This window comes from Onychomys torridus, chromosome 2, assembly GCF_903995425.1.
Source record: "Onychomys torridus chromosome 2, mOncTor1.1, whole genome shotgun sequence".
Classification (NCBI taxonomy): Eukaryota; Metazoa; Chordata; class Mammalia; order Rodentia; family Cricetidae; genus Onychomys; species Onychomys torridus.
In genome coordinates this window covers 83,498,603-83,514,094 of record NC_050444.1, presented here as the reverse complement: position 1 = coordinate 83,514,094, position 15,492 = coordinate 83,498,603, and the positions used below count along the sequence as shown (strand labels likewise).

General features: G+C 45.8%; 1 protein-coding gene across 1 annotated transcript in view; it reads right to left on the bottom strand.

The window, feature by feature from the left end:
• The window catches only part of Pappa (pappalysin 1), a 239,598-nt gene extending 224,307 nt beyond the window's left edge, over positions 1-15,291 (bottom strand). Inside the window, exon 1 of the mRNA XM_036177331.1 lies at positions 14,886-15,291. Coding sequence (XP_036033224.1) covers positions 14,886-15,291 — 406 coding nt within the window. The remainder of the gene's footprint in view (positions 1-14,885) is intronic.
• Positions 15,292-15,492: the final 201 nt, after the last annotated feature.

Below are 15,492 nucleotides of genomic sequence, written 5' to 3'. Positions count from 1 at the left end.
CAGTCTTTCTCTTCTTTCATGCAAGCCTCCACTTGACTCATGAGCCAAGGTTTCCCTGTGGTAGCCATGCTCCAAAGCTTGCTATTTTTATTTTCTCTCCTTTTTTTCTTTTTGCTCTTTCTGCAGCCTTCAGCTTATGTACTCTGTGCACCGTACATACCCTACACACACTACATAGACACCACCACTTGGTCAGTCCCACAATGCAGCCGAGGCACTGAGCAGGCAGAGAGACTTAGCATAAGAAATAATTGTGAGCTGACTGCCATGTGGGTGCTGAGACTTGAACTCAGGTCTTTGGGAAGAGCAGTTAGTGCTCTTAACTACTGACCAATCTCTTTAGCCCCCGATATTTTATTTTCTAATCATGACTGTCACAATCCAGTTATAAGTGCTAACTATTGCTTACTAGGTTACAGCCTTCGCTTCTCCCAAGAATACAAAGTCCACAAGGGCAGAAACCTGTTTTGTATTATCCATGACTATATCTAACAGTGTTGAGCTCATGCTATGTATTTATTGATCTAGAGAGACATGCAGAAATTTTTTGAGTCAGCTCTCAGTGGTCACTGCATCACTGTCGAATATAGAACCAATCTTTTTTTTTTTTTTTTTTTTTTTCCCTCTTTGGACTTCAGGCTTGCTTTCCAGGTTAAGAGGACAGTTAAAGTCCTATTTGAATATAGGATCTGATTATCTGAATTTTTAAATATCTAAATTCAAGCATGTTGGGCCCAAATCCTAACACATTAAGGTAAGAGGAAATGGGAAAGTTCTCCATCTGTGTGCCAGGGAGCCTGGGTTATATATCCTGTAAATTTGCATTATTTTTCTATCTAGGAATTCACTTAAAAACAATTGTTGCACCCTGTGCATCCAAGACATTGAAAATGGTACTTGAGAATAGCAAGCCATGATGAATCTCAAATGAAGAGAGGTCATTTAGGCACAGGTGAGAGGTGTGGGAGAAGCAGGCACACACCCGACCAATTAGAATTGGGTGGGCTTAGAGAGAGCCGTGAAGAAAACACTGAAAACTAACAGATATCTCCCTAGCTACTTGGAAAGAATGGAGACAGAGAGTCAGAAAAGGGCAATAGCAACATGTATCTTAACAGCAAAGAGGCCAGGGCCACCTGGAGCAGCCATTGCTTTTCATGGTGTATTTGCTTTCACTATCTGAACTTTCCTAAAGCCTACAATATCTGCTCTCAAAGCACTTAGCCTTCTAGTACCTTCTTTCAGCTGCCTTCATATTCTTATTTAGATCCATCTCAAATTCATTTGTTCATTTAACAAAGTTTATTTAATATGTACCAATATGTCCAGTACAAGTCTAAATTATGATAATTACATCAAGATGAAAACAAAAATGGTGTCTACTACTAAAGAGCTCAAAGTCGAATGAGGAAGATAGTCAGGTACCTAGGCAACTGCAATACAGTATGGTAAATAACATGTAGGGAGAACATAATGGGCTGTCTGAACATGGATGATGATCAATGAACTGCACAATAATTATTTCTTCCACTATATTCCAGAAAGCAACTCTGGGTCAATATCAACAGTTGAGGCATGAGTCAAATCATATGACTTTCTCTCATTGATTTATATCTTCATGAATATGTTTTAAAGGACATGCACTCCTATGCAAGGCAAAGCATACTGCTACAGACAGACTAATGCCTGGATCCTTTCAAATGGAATGGATCATTTATGGATTTGAATTCTCAGAGTACTTTCTAGTCCCATGATAAACATGGGTGTTCCACAACACAGTGTTTCATTCCCACTGCTTCCACGGGACTCTATTAATTGCTTCGTTATTAGCAGTTACTATGATGTCAAGTATCTGTTTACAGCTCGGCTTCCGCTACAAGGACTAGGAGGTCCTCAGGGGACGGAGCTGTACCCCGCTTCTCTTTTCGGTCTCCATCTCCTTGGTTAACATATAACATGTAAACATTGCTCAGTAATGACCTATTAAATATAAGGATGGAACAGAGATATGGGAGGAAGAAAACTTTACCTCTCCCAATGAATTTTCATTTGCTATTGAACCTCACAAAAATATCTAGGACAAATCAACTTTGCATCTTCAGAATTAATCTTCCACTGAAAGCTCCACAGTTCAGGCACCAAGGCCTCCTGCATGCTTCAATTCAGTTCAAAATGCATCGGGGTGCTTATCAAAGGATTAAATGTGTCTTCATTGAGTACTTTCGGGTAACATGCCTTAAGTATGACAAAGACAGTATCTTTGAAATAAGCGTATTTCTCCCAGTACACCACTTAAAGGTGGGGGTCATTCTAGTGGAACTTTCTGCTGAAGCATCACCTACCTACATGTAATATTAGTTTGACAATCAAAGATATTTATAAGCCATATTTTGAAGTCTCATCATTTTCTTTCAGATTTTTTCTGAGGTTTTGTTTTTCTCCCTCTTTTCATTATTCTTTTTCAGACTGTATTCCTTAACTATTTACACTGGACACTAGGGGCACTATTGATCCCATTCATTCATTCCTATATTCATCCTCTCCAAAGATTGGTCTGACTGAATACCTGTGGTGTTCTAAGCGACATGACCAGCTTGAAGATAGAGAGAAGATGGGCTTTGGATTCCAGTTTCACTACCCATCAGCAGAGGGTCCTTTGGTGAGGCATGCAGCTACCTACCAAAATTTCAGAGTTTTTAGAAGCTGGCTGCTTTTATCTCCATTGCTACTGATGAAAATGTGTGTGCTCCACCCAAAGATATATAAACAGTGCACAGAGGATCCTAAATCATGAGGATAGACTTCAAGGTCCCCAAGGTTAAGGGAAGCAGATGGAGAGGACCTCAATCAGAAAGGAGGGAAGTGGATGCAAACCTGAGCACCAGATAGAACTCAAAGAGCCCTGCAGGCTCAGGAAGACACTGATAAGAGAACAATGGGGAGATTCAAGTGTAAAGTTGAGGATTATGTGCTGCAGTGAATACACAAAACATGCAGTTTGCAAACAGGCCAGGGACTGGGAATGGGAAGATGAAAACCAAAATGTGGCTTGGATTAGACAGGCCACAATACAAGTAAAGGAGCCCATGAATCCGTTGCTTCCCTCCTCTTTCTGTTTTGGAAGGCCAAATTTCTTTTCCCTTCTGACCTCTCTGCTCAAGGGGAAATGGAATTAACCACTGTGTAATGTTTCTAACTGTGACGCACAACACAGGTCATGTGCTTGGGTTACGTAATGCACCATGCCTGGGAGGTTCCTGGAGCTTTCTCCCATAGTCAATAGATATTAGGCTGGTTCTCATCTCCATCTATCTATTCATTACATAAAACAAAACACAAAACCGTATGAGCCCCTTTGTATGCTAGGTAGGGGAGAAACTGAGATTGATGTGATTCCAAATGTGCATGTAATTGAGTGTGATAAAGAAGTCCAGGCATTTGTAAGTTCTTTAGCAGGAAGCTGTAGAGCCTTAAGTGTGACGTAAAACTATATACAAGAATATTCAATATGTAATAAAAAGCCTGCTGCATCTAAGGGAACTTTAAATAATTCAGTTGCCACTGAAGAGCCTTTAACTAAGAGTGGTAGAGTCATATTTTCTTTTTAGTGGCAGAAAAATTGGGTCATCCAGCATTGGTAGATAGTCTGGAGGGGGTAGAAGGGTTAGGGCTTAAAAAAAAGTGGGCTTTTCAATTGTAGGAGGTATAATTTAAAGAAAAAACAGTTGCTAATCGACATGTTGTAAAGCAGGACAGATGGGTTTGTGACTGAGGGGATCGACAATGTACCAGCTGTACCAGGAGTTGCTAACACTCAAAGATAAGGGCACAGGAGTTCTGGAAGAGAAATGGGTCCAATGTGGACTTGTGGACTGTGCAGTGAATGTTGTCATTTTCAGTGCACAGCTGGGTCTGGTCTATGAACCTAACTGAAGAGAATTTGGAGATATAAGACAGCCAACAGCAGAGCTGTACTAACTAACTTCTGAGAAAGTATGAAAAAATATTCACTGCTCTTTCTCCTGGCTTAAGACTTAGAAGACAATGCCTTCCAAACCTGACCACTGATCGCAACTACCCACTTTCCTCACCAGCATCTCAGTTCCACATCTATGAACTGAATATCTAGACACATCCTTTTGGCACTCACACCTTTATTCTTTGGGCTTCATAAGACTGACTACAGAATGTGTTTGTTTCTTATGTTTGTGACAGTGAGCTTTGCATCTCTTAGACCAGGGCTACCTTCTTCCCAAATGCTGGCTGCCATATCATTCTTATGTCCTCAGCAACCGCTGTACATAAAAGATCTCCAGTCTCATTTGGGAAAATAATCTTCTCCACATAAGCCCATTTGGCCACATTCTGCTCTGCTGTGGTTCCTATTACACAGAGCAATAGGAGTTGGGGAAAGATGGATACAGGGCAGATTCAAGAGCAACTTCTTCACCATGGGGCAGGGCAGTGCAATCTCTCCCTGAATTCTTAGATTTCATGCTTTATAGGTTCTGTGACAACCTACATCCTAGATTTTTCATTCATCTGTTGCTGTACTTTTCAAATGGGTTGGAGTCTGGTACCTTCCAAGGTTCTCAAATGTTTATGATTTCCCTTCCAAGCTTCCAAGGACCTCAAGTTGGTAGTAAATAATGCGAGAACACACACACACACACACACACACACATGAGGGGGGAGGAGGAGAGAGAGAGACGACAGACACAGAGAGACAGAGGCACACATGTGCGCACTTTCTTTCCCTTGTTTGAAGAGAAGTCTTAGTAAAAGCATTAGGCATGAGAAGTAGCAGCGCAATAAGGAGAGAACGGAAGAAGGAGCAATATGTACCTTAAGGATGATGGCACTGGATGTTCTAGAAAAACACAGGGAAAAGTGGCTCTATACATCAGTGTGTGTGTGTGTGTGTGTGTGTGTGTGTGTGTGTGTGTGTGTGTGTGCATATGTACATGTGTGCATGTTTACATGGAGGCCATAGATCAACTTCAGGTATCATTCCTCAGGACCTGACATGCCTTGTTTCTTTTAGACAGTGTCTCTCACTGCGATTTGGGACTCATTGATTAGTCTTAGCTTGCAGGTCAGCAAGTTCCAGGCCAGAGTCTATATTCACCTCCTCAACACTGGGATTACAAGCATTTACTGTGGTTTTCTTTTTAATGTGGGTTTGGGAGATCACATGCTGGTCCTTACTCTTGCATGGCAAGTACTTTACCAAATAAACTCTTACTCTAGCTTCTGAATTTTAATATTTTTTTTTAATGAACAAAATAATCTCTGATGTACATGATAATAAAGACTAATAGGCCAGTAACTGGCTGTGCTGTCTGGGAGTTCATCTAGATTGACCTTTGTCTAGTAAACACAATTATGAAGGGTAAATAACTTAGTAAACAATTATTAAAAAAGTCACCCAGTGAGGGTTTTTATGGTGGGAATTTGTGACAACTGTAATTATTTCTGGTATTAATGAGATGGCTTCCAGCTATTAGGAAGCACCAAATAATGACATTCACCAAATAATGCCTCCAGTCAGTCTTTGAGTGAAATTCTACCACTGTGATTTTGGTCTGCAGCACAAAGTTTTTGGGGATTTCATTAAAGTATATGTCAAAGAAAAAGTAATGTTCTAAGTGCTGTAAGTCAATGACACCTTAGCAAGAAAAAGTAGTGGGTCTTTCTTTTCTGAGAATTGGTACTGCTCTTGACAGAAGGAAAGAAGTATGTGGGCACTTTGCCCCTGAGGGTAACAGGTCCAGACACCACCTAGTGGAAGAAAATAAGCCAAAATGGAAGAAAACAAGAGCTAGTTCGAATTTCACAATTATATCCTAGGAAAGCCTTGGTTGGGCTTCCAAGACTGTGAAAGATCTCTGCTAGAAGCACCTTCAGAGCCAAGGTAGGGATAAATTTGTGACACCTTTCATGCCTCAGATGAGAAAAAGTTGGTCTAGAAAGGGAAAGTAACATAGCTAATGTTACAAGGCAAGCTTTCTTTCAGAACTGGCCTCTGCTAACTTGCTTCTTTATCTAGACCCAAGTCTGCCCCTCTACTGACTTTCCAATGCTTCTCTTAAGAAAGCCCTGTCCAAATAGTCTGCTAAGATCTTACACTCCCAGCACCCATCCACATACTCAGTTTTCTTTTCTTTTCTTCCGTTCTGAGTTAACACTGACCTGGCATTAGATGGCATGCCAGTTGGTGTCTTTACAGTTTGTCATTGTCTCTCCCAGAACCCAGAATATAAACTCCCTGAGGGCAAAGAGTTTACAGCACTTAAAACCGTGCCCAGCACCCAGCAGGGACTCACAAAAGTACTAGTTGAGCGCTTACACAGGGAGTTCATAGACTGACTGTGTTTTGCATTCTATCTTCATTGCTTAGATTTCACTCTTAGCTTGGTTTTGAGACACTCCTTCGGTAAAAAGAAGCAATCACCATTTTTGTTTTATTCTCACTTTTGCTCAGTTATTTTTGTTGTTGTTTTAGTGTTGTAATGAAAGTTATAAATCACTCCTGAGTGGCAAGGGAGGGGAAGGGAATTCCTGGTTTTGCCAAAGGAGATAAACATGTCTAAGTCACAAAATCATTGAAAGAATTCAAAATACTGTGCAGCAAGGGTCCAAGTAAGTAATATTAACGTAAGCTAGCTATTGTTGGGTTACCTGTCATCTAGACTCCATTACTAAGCATTTTCCACAAGGAGACCCAGTTAATCTTCAGAAAAACCCCACCATGTAGGAACTGGTGTTAGCTGGATACTATAGACGGCAAAGGTGAAGCTACAGATACTGAGTACCAGCTCAAAGGTCATGTGGCTAGTAGGTGCAAGAGTCAGGAAATCAAATAGGGCCGACTCCTGAGTCCCATGGACAACCACTGCAAAGTATTTCCTCAGTTAACACACATCATTCATTTCCCCCAGTCCGCTGGAAGACTCCAGACGATGCTAGAAGGCACTCTGGGAAATCAGGCTCAGAGAGAAAGGGACAAGTAAAAGAGAAATAAGCCACATGCAGAATTGAGTGGTGTAAATTATTATGTTACATGTAGATTTTTGCAATAAGCAGTATAAATCTTCTGGCATTATGAGCAGGGCCAAGGATGCTGGGTTTTTCCACATGGAGGGGAGTCCTACACAGCAAAGAAGTTTATCATTCAAAAGCATTTTAGCCAGCAAGGCAAATCTCTACTATCCTATCTCCATGATCTCTTCTATTTTTCTCTCAAGCTTTCCCCAGCTGGTCACGGTGACCAGAGTTTGCAGGTGTACAGAGGAAGAGGCAGGGGGATCCTAGTGTCTGAAGCCTAAAGTGCGTCAGGACTTCAGTTCATCTCCTGTGATCTTGGGGGGGTGTCCCCGAGCCTCTCCCTGTATCCCTGAACACCTCAGTTCCCAGAATGCTAAGGCTTTTGTGGTGTCTCCTTCTTTGCCTCTTCCAGCACTTTAATTTTTTTTTTTTTTACTTCCTATTACAGAAATAGTCAGTTACATTTTGAAATAGGGCGGGCAAAAATGTGTTAAAACCCCAAGTGTCCACAGCATTGTTTCAACAGTGGTTTATCAACAACCAATTATTTTTAGCCTTCCTCACTTCCACCTCAAGCTTCTATATTTTTAGAGCTTTTAAAACAAACAACAACAACACCATACATACAACCCAACTTGACCTACAGGTGCTTCAGTGTGCCTTTTTTAACAGATTAGGATCTTTTAAGACATGTGCTAACAATACTACAATGACACCTAACAATATTTCAAGTCTCTCCCTGTCAGCCCCTGTCCATTCAAATAGTTTGTAAAGGAGGAATATGGCTTTTATTTCCTCACAAAGAGAATCTTGCAGAATGCTGTGATTTTAAGCAGAGTAGGGTGGAAAGGAAGTATTAGGATTGTGGCCTCTAATATCTTTCCAGAGGCTCCCTAAGGATGTGGGGATATGGTGTAAAGTTTTTGTGCCATCCTTGCCTCCTCTTTGCATGCTGAGAACAATGGGTCCCAGACAGGAGTCAAGAGCTGCCAGAGTCACAGGACAGTATCTGGCAAGGTTTAGCAGACTTGTGAAGTCCTAATATCAAAGGAGGCCAGTGAGGTCCCATACATGAGAGGCTTTGCTGGCCCCATCACTACTATCTGCACTGTGAATGGGGATAATAAAGGCACCTTTCTAGGAATGACTTCGACTGCACAAATGCAGGCTTCCTCCTACCCACTTTGGCATAAGGACTGGTCCTAATCTCTGCTGAGAGCATCTCATGTCATAGTCTCACCTGTCTCCATGACAATGATGAGCTGGGACTGTTTTGTGTAATCCCAACAAAATTCTGCCTCATTGGTTTAAAGTCACAGAGTCTAGAAGGACATGAAGCCAGGACCTGAAACTGGGAACTCTTGTTTGTCAATTCCAAGCATGCAACGCCCAAGAGGCCCAACCGTAGAAGTCAATTCTCACTGGTGTCAGGGTCCCATGTGAGCATACGCAGTGATTGCCTCAAGGCAGGGAGCACAGTCCCCCATGTAACAAGTGAAAAACAGGGGAACTCTGAGGGGTGAACAAAACTGTAAAGAAAGAAAATCCAGAGAGCAAGCAACAGATGCATGTTGGACAGGAGCCTTCTGCCTCAAGTAGACAAGATATAAACAGCCCACGAAGAAGTTCTCCCTGGGAAACAGGGGTAGAGGGGACTTCTGCCTTCCTGCAGCCAGTGCTGACTTGAAAAAGAGCTAAAGGTGAGAGGTTTTTCAAATATCAGGAACACAAGTAGAGAATGTTCCAGAGCTAAGCTTCCCTTCCTCCATTCCTTCTTGGTGAGGCTCTCACCCAACACTGGTGAGTTCACCTGAAATCAAGCGTGTGAAACTCAACTCAGTGTGACTTCATACAGGCATGTGTCTACCCTAAAGGAGGCCCCACAAAGAGAGAGCAGGGCTCGGGGCACAGGAAGAGCTCTGGGTAAAAAATGTACTGTCAAGGCCCAAGAGTGTCACTTCCATTTACTGCATCATTTTACCTACCTGCACAAAGAAAGGACAACATCAAGTTGAATCTGTGAGATTCTCCCTCTGCTGGTCCTTCAGTAGTACTTAAAAAGGCTTTGAAAACAACCTGTGCCCAGGCTAGCCACAGGGCCAATGCAGCAGAAACCCTGGAATGGAGTCCAAGCTGAGCTGTTTCATGACTGACTGATAGAGTCATACGATGGAGTGCTGGCTGGTCTGAAGCTTGCTATGTGGACTAGGCTAGCCTCAAATGTGTGGTAATTCTAGTTCAGATGCCCTAGTATTTGAATCATATATACACATAGTGTGTGCTACTATGCCAAGCCTAAAGGATATTTTAGAGGCTGGGCATCCCATATGGATTTGGGAATGGTAGCTAATAGATCAAAATGTCTTATAGGCCCCTCTAAGCAATGGAGGTCTGTGTGGCCCTGGTCCTCAGTGTCCTTTTTATACATTGAATTGCTTGATCTAATTGGCTGCCAAGTCTAAATCTGGGCTAACCATTTCTGTTCCACAGTTCTGAGTGTTCTACATCTTGGGTCTCCAAGTTACTTTCCTCTGTGAAGAGGGAGGAAAGGGTGCTTCTGAGGCTTAACAGCCTAAAGCATGTCTATTTGTCCATTGGACAACAGAATAGGGGAAAGTGGGAGGTGGGAGAGAACCCACGGGAGGAGCAAGTAACTTGTGGCTGGTGATTTGTGATCACCATTCACTTCCTGTTCCTGGGCCCCTGTGCTTCCTCTCCAAGCCAAATAGCTGTGCAACTTAGTTTCCAGCAGTCCTGGACTCCCTTTGATTCTTACTAGCAAGGAGTCACCCACAGGTCAAAGAAGACCAAAGTCGAAGAGATTAGATTTTAATGGTTCCCAATGATACAATGCTTACGCCAGATATTCTTCAAAATTCACAATAGGATGCTCTAAATGTACAGAAGCTGGCTTGCCTTCCAGAAGACTCAGCCAAAACACTGGAAAAAGGCATTGTGTGTGCTTACTAGATGTGGTTACCTTTGACTCAATCCCAAATAGGAGCTGGCACTCTTTAGGGGTACTTTGAATAACTGTATGTCATTCTACTACCCCAAAGTCAAGTGCCCATTCACAAGCTAGATATGGCAGAGACAGTTGAATGAAATCACAGGGAGAATGATGGAGCAAGGAACTGTTAGAGAAATTTCTAGCCTGGTCAGTCTGATGACTTGATATGAAAAGAAAAAGGGAACTGCTAGGTTCAATCCAATCTCCAGGTGAGACGTCTCCATTTCTCAGTCTCTGATCTGGAAAACCATGGCTTGGTACATAGATGTCAAAGGGAATGGAAACATTCTGCAAACAGATTATCATTTCTCTTGCCCTCTGAACAGCAAAGAAACCAAAAAACCAAACACTTTGGAATTGCCTTCTTGGGTGGAACTATTTACATTCCCTTCAACTCTTCAGCACAGACTTCTCTCTCTCTCTCTCTCTCTCTCTCTCTCTCTCTCTCTCTCTCTCTCTCTCTCTCTCTCTCTCTCTCTCTGTGTGTGTGTGTGTGTGTGTGTGTGTGTGTGTGTGTGTGTGTGTAGTCTGTGTGGATGCCAATGCCCACCTTGCAAGGTGTAAAGCAAGCTTGAAGTACACTGCTTGGGAGAGCAGGCTTTCTGCTTTTCAGTGTCTTCAGCTCAGAAAGCCCAAGATCTTTGAAAAACCCTGTCTAATAAAATAAATCTTTGTCGAGCACCCACTAAGTACCAAGGCCAGTTCTAAGTACTTTACACCCTTGAGCTCAATCACCATTGCACAGCCCTGTTGTGACACAAGTGCTCACAATGCCTTTAAATTTTGGACTAGGAAGTTGCAGCGAGGAGGAGCCAGCTAGCTTGCTGCCTAGTCACAACTAGACTAGGGGAGAGGTAACCTGGCTACCAACACTTCATCATGCTCAGTGCAATATTCTACATCCCAGGTGGAGTTACAGCTGTTAAAGAGAGAGCTTTGCTCATGTTCATGCTTGTGTGTGAACTTCAAATGAAGCTTCCGAGTTTTCAAAGGGCTGGGTGAGAAAGAAGAAATGACCTATGGAAGGGAGGAAGAAAAGGGTTCTTACGGGCAGCCAGGAAACTTTTTGTTTGTTTTTGTTTTTCTCTGTGTAGCTTTGCGCCTTTCCTGGATCTCACTCTGTAGCCCAGGCTGGCCTAGAACTCACAGATATGCCTGCCTCAGCCTCCCAAGTGCTGGGATTAAAGGCATGCACCACCACTGCCTGGCACAGCCAGGAAACTTAACTCATCCCAATGCTTACAACAAAAGAGAAAGACCTCCCAGTAGGGACGCTGGTTGGGGGCGCAAGTTTCTGCCCCTTCCTTTCTCCTGAGCTGGAGCTCTGAATCACTCACTAATGCAGGAGGAGTGTGAACAAAGTGGAAGAGGAACAGTGTGGCACTCTGGGGTCTACTGTTCACTTACCTAACAGGTCAGGAGGATCTTTAGTAAGACTAACTGCCACTTAGGGCCTCTGCTTCATGGAGCAAGTTGAGTCTGTTGTTTTCTGCTTCTTTTAGACTATAAGGGGTGGTGGAGCATGGTTGAGGTTAGCTAGGGATGGAGGCAGGGGTCTGGATTTGTCAGGTGTGGTACAAAGAAAAGCAAAGAGATGTGTCATATGTCAGATCACACACACACACACACACACACACACACACACACACACACACGACCACCACCACCACCACCAACAACAACAATACCACCACCAACAATGCAATGCCTGGATGGTGGGTCTGTGTGTGGTGAGAGGTGGATGTTTATGAGATGCTTTCCTCTGCCAGGTAGTGGGCGAGGCAGAGACGTGGGGGGTGGGGGTTAAGTCCTACTTGCTGACCCTGAACTCTGCCATCCAGCATACCCTCTGGCCCTCTGTTACTCTCTTCCCATTGCGCTAAATGATAGCTGATGTACAACTTCTAAGGACCCTGCTCATAGTAGCTTAAAAGGACTCTTCAGTTCTTAAAGTATCTTTCAGCATTGGCAGGAGAATCCTGCACCCTGGCACTTTGTAACTGTGGCTTTGCATTTTCCAGCACAAGCTGCAGTACCGTGTGTGTGTGTGTGTGTGTGTGTGTGTGTGTGTGTGTGTGTGTGTGTGTTCACCTTCCCTTTCAGAAAAATAAAAGGCATGCTTTCTGTGCTTCAGAAGCACCCTGCTCCTTCCCCTGCTTCTCTCAGAGCCTGTCTGAACCAGTGTCCGTGAAGTGAAGTTTGAACCCTGGCAGAAATAGCACCAGGGCAGGCGGATCTGGGAGCACACCCGCCTACCGGGAGCGGCAAGGCTTGCCTCTGCCAGACGACAGACCCGGTTAACAGCACCGTAAAATTAGACCTTTACGAAACTCAATTGAATCGTGCAGACTAGTGATGTAAGGCAGGCTGGCCTGACACAGAGGCAGCAGCCCTGGGCCCGAAATAGCAGTTACAAACCCTGCTGAGCAATGACTGCTCTGGCGATAGGTGACCAGGGATTCCTGTGAAAGTGGTGACGCCCAGACAGAGGTCAGGCAGCCAAGCGGGCACCCGAGGTCCTGCAGTCAGCCCGAGGATGCGCATTATAACCTACTTCGGGTTCTGTTTCTTCCAACTCGAATTTAATCACCGAGCAGGGAACCAAAAAAGTACTTTTAGAGGAAAAAAAAAAGTCCCCTCTGTTTGTTTGGTTTTTAATTCTAGGGGAAGCAGGTTCTCTTTAGTCCCACAGTATGCGCTGTGTGAAGGATAAGGCAGAATAAGTCTTTCTGGCTCCCTGCCAGGTGTTTACACACCGCCAAATCTGGCTCCGGCTCAACTGGGGGGGGGGGGGGGGGGAGGCGGGGAGTCCACCAGAATTCTCTGAAGAAAAGCTCCTTGGCTTTCTGGGGCTACACGGCAGCAGCCGTGCCATTTATTTATTTATTTACTTACTTACTGTTTTGTTTCCCCCTCCTGTTTTGTGAGGAATGTTATTTCCACACATAAAATGAACCAGGCATTTTATACGAGTAATAATAACCTAACATCCCCGATCCAATTAAAGTATTTTACTACAACAATCATTGTGAGAGTGGATTGCATGTTCCAGAGAACAGGAAGAGAGACCTTGGTCTGAGTTAGACACGTACATTGAAGGCAGTCTCCCGTGCAACCCCGGGGGACATAGATTTGCATATATGTATATATGAAATGCACCCACTCTCAGTGTAATCCCGGGGCTTTCCTCTCCAGGGGATCCCTTCAGATTCTCTGACACAACAGATAAAGACCAGCAAAGCCAAATCTACTCTTCTCTTAACCACTGCCAAGCAGCAGCCCGCTTGTGTTTTGAAAGCGAAACACATAAACACACACACACACACACACACACACACACACACACACACACACACACACAGAGAGAGAGAGAGAGAGAGAGAGAGAGAGAGAGAGAGAGAGAGTCCTGAATTGTCATCATCTTCTTCATGTTTATTTTGCATCTTGTCTCCCTGTTCAATATTGTACCCTTCTCTGGTTGAGGAAGGTTTTGGGAGCTGAAAGTGAATGAGCTCGGTTTCCCTCTCCTTTTCGGGGGAAGAGGGAGGGCAGCGATGACGTCAGTTATGTGTGTGGGGAGTCGTTCTCGCTCTCCTTTGGTAGCGGGAAAGTGGGAGCTTGGAGGACACATTTTATTGGCATAATAGCAGAGTTTGGGTCCTCCGAAGAGGACTTCGAGTAAATAGGAGCGTCAGCACGACGTTAGGGAAGGTCGAAGCCAAGGCAGAACACCAACAGACTGCCTGAGAGCGGTGTGTGTAAGGGGTAAGAGGTGAGACCTCGAAAAGCCTCTGCCCGCTCGCTGGCTGCAGCCATGGGGGGGGGGGGGATCCCCTATTCTCGCCTTAAGACGTCCCAGGACAGACAAGGTTGTTTGTGCAGTGAGGGAATCTTCCAGACAGAAGAGGCAAAACTTTGCTTCTCTCCCCCAGCGCCACCCCCCGCCACCACCCTCGTTTCATTAAAGGCATTTCCACAGATTCATTTAGAAGGGAAAATGGATGTTGAGGCGTTTGGAAGGTTTGCAGCCTTCAGTGTCCGGTTTCACTATGGGCTTTGCTGTGGAGCAGCGAAAGGGAGCGAGGGAGGGTTAGGAGGAAGAACTTACATTCACTATGGGCTCATGAAAGTCCCCAAAGAAAAAAGCGCCCCAATTCTCAGCTGAGTCTGGGAAAGGCTGGCAGAGTATGCGCTAAGAAGGTCTACCCCAGCGGCGAATGACAGGCAACCAGCTTTCAAACCAAGGACCGGGAATGGCAGTGTGGGTGGCTATGGTGATGGGGGGTGGATCCCAGAGGCAAGCTTCGGTCAGAGAGCAACTTTCGGGGTACTTCTAGGAGTTCTAAATCTGGCAACCACAACAACCTGGTCCCCGCCGACTTGCAGGGTAACCAGGCTAATGAAGAAATACCTCCGTGAAAAAGTAAAGAGAAATTAACAGTCCCCTAAACTCCTTTCATATGCAACCCAACTGGGTCATGTTCCCCCTTCCTCCCATACCGAAACGGAATCTGCACATCCCGAATACAGCCTAAATGTTCTGGGTACTCTGGGGACCAGCCAGCCCTAGCTTGCGGGCTTCCATAGACACCGAGCTCCCAAGGGCAGCTCCTCCGAGGCCAGGCAGCATCCTTTCTCAGTGCGCCCATTCAGCAGATGGGTTAAAGAGAGGCTTGAAGTTCGCCTCCATCGCCCGTGCATCACTCCAGGGGTAGCTCCCGGAGACCCACCCGCCGCCCGCAGCCCAGACATCCGCGCGCCCCGGGGAGGGAGGATCGCGGAGACTAGCGGGGTGGTCTGCCGGAGGAGTGGACCCCTTTCGCCTTACCTGTGATCACCGCTGGAGACGCCTGGCCCCCCTCCGCTCGTAGCCACACTTGCAATGTGAAGGCGTCGCGGGGCAGCTCCACGTCGGCCCGAAGGCGCAGCTGCTCCCCTCTCCCGCTGAAATAGAGCGCCCGGCTAGGCGGGCTCGGCTCCTCGGCGCCCCTAGCCGCCCGCTGCTGCCGCCGCCGGGGGACGCGCACAGCTTCCCAGGCACCGCCCGGAGGCGGCGGCGGCGAGGCGCGGCGACCACGGGCCGCCCGGGTGGCGCAGGTGGCCGGGCTGGCGACGGGGCGCGGGGTGCGCACGGCCCGAGGGTCTCTTCGGGCCCGGCGGGGGCGCTCGGCCAGCCCGCAGCCCAGCGCGGCGCTCAGCAGCCCCAGGCGCAGCACCCAACTCCAGAGCCGCATGTCCGACGGTCCCCCCCCCCCCCCCTGCGCCCCTGCACCGCCGCCCGGAGCTGCCAGCTTTTTAGAGCCGCTCGCGCCTTGACTTTGTCCCCCCTTCTCGGGCTAGCCCCCCCTTCCCCTTGCTTTTTTCTTTTCTTTCTTGCTTTCCTCCTCAAGGTGTGTGCTCCACTCCCCCCACCTTTCAAAAATACAGTCCAACTC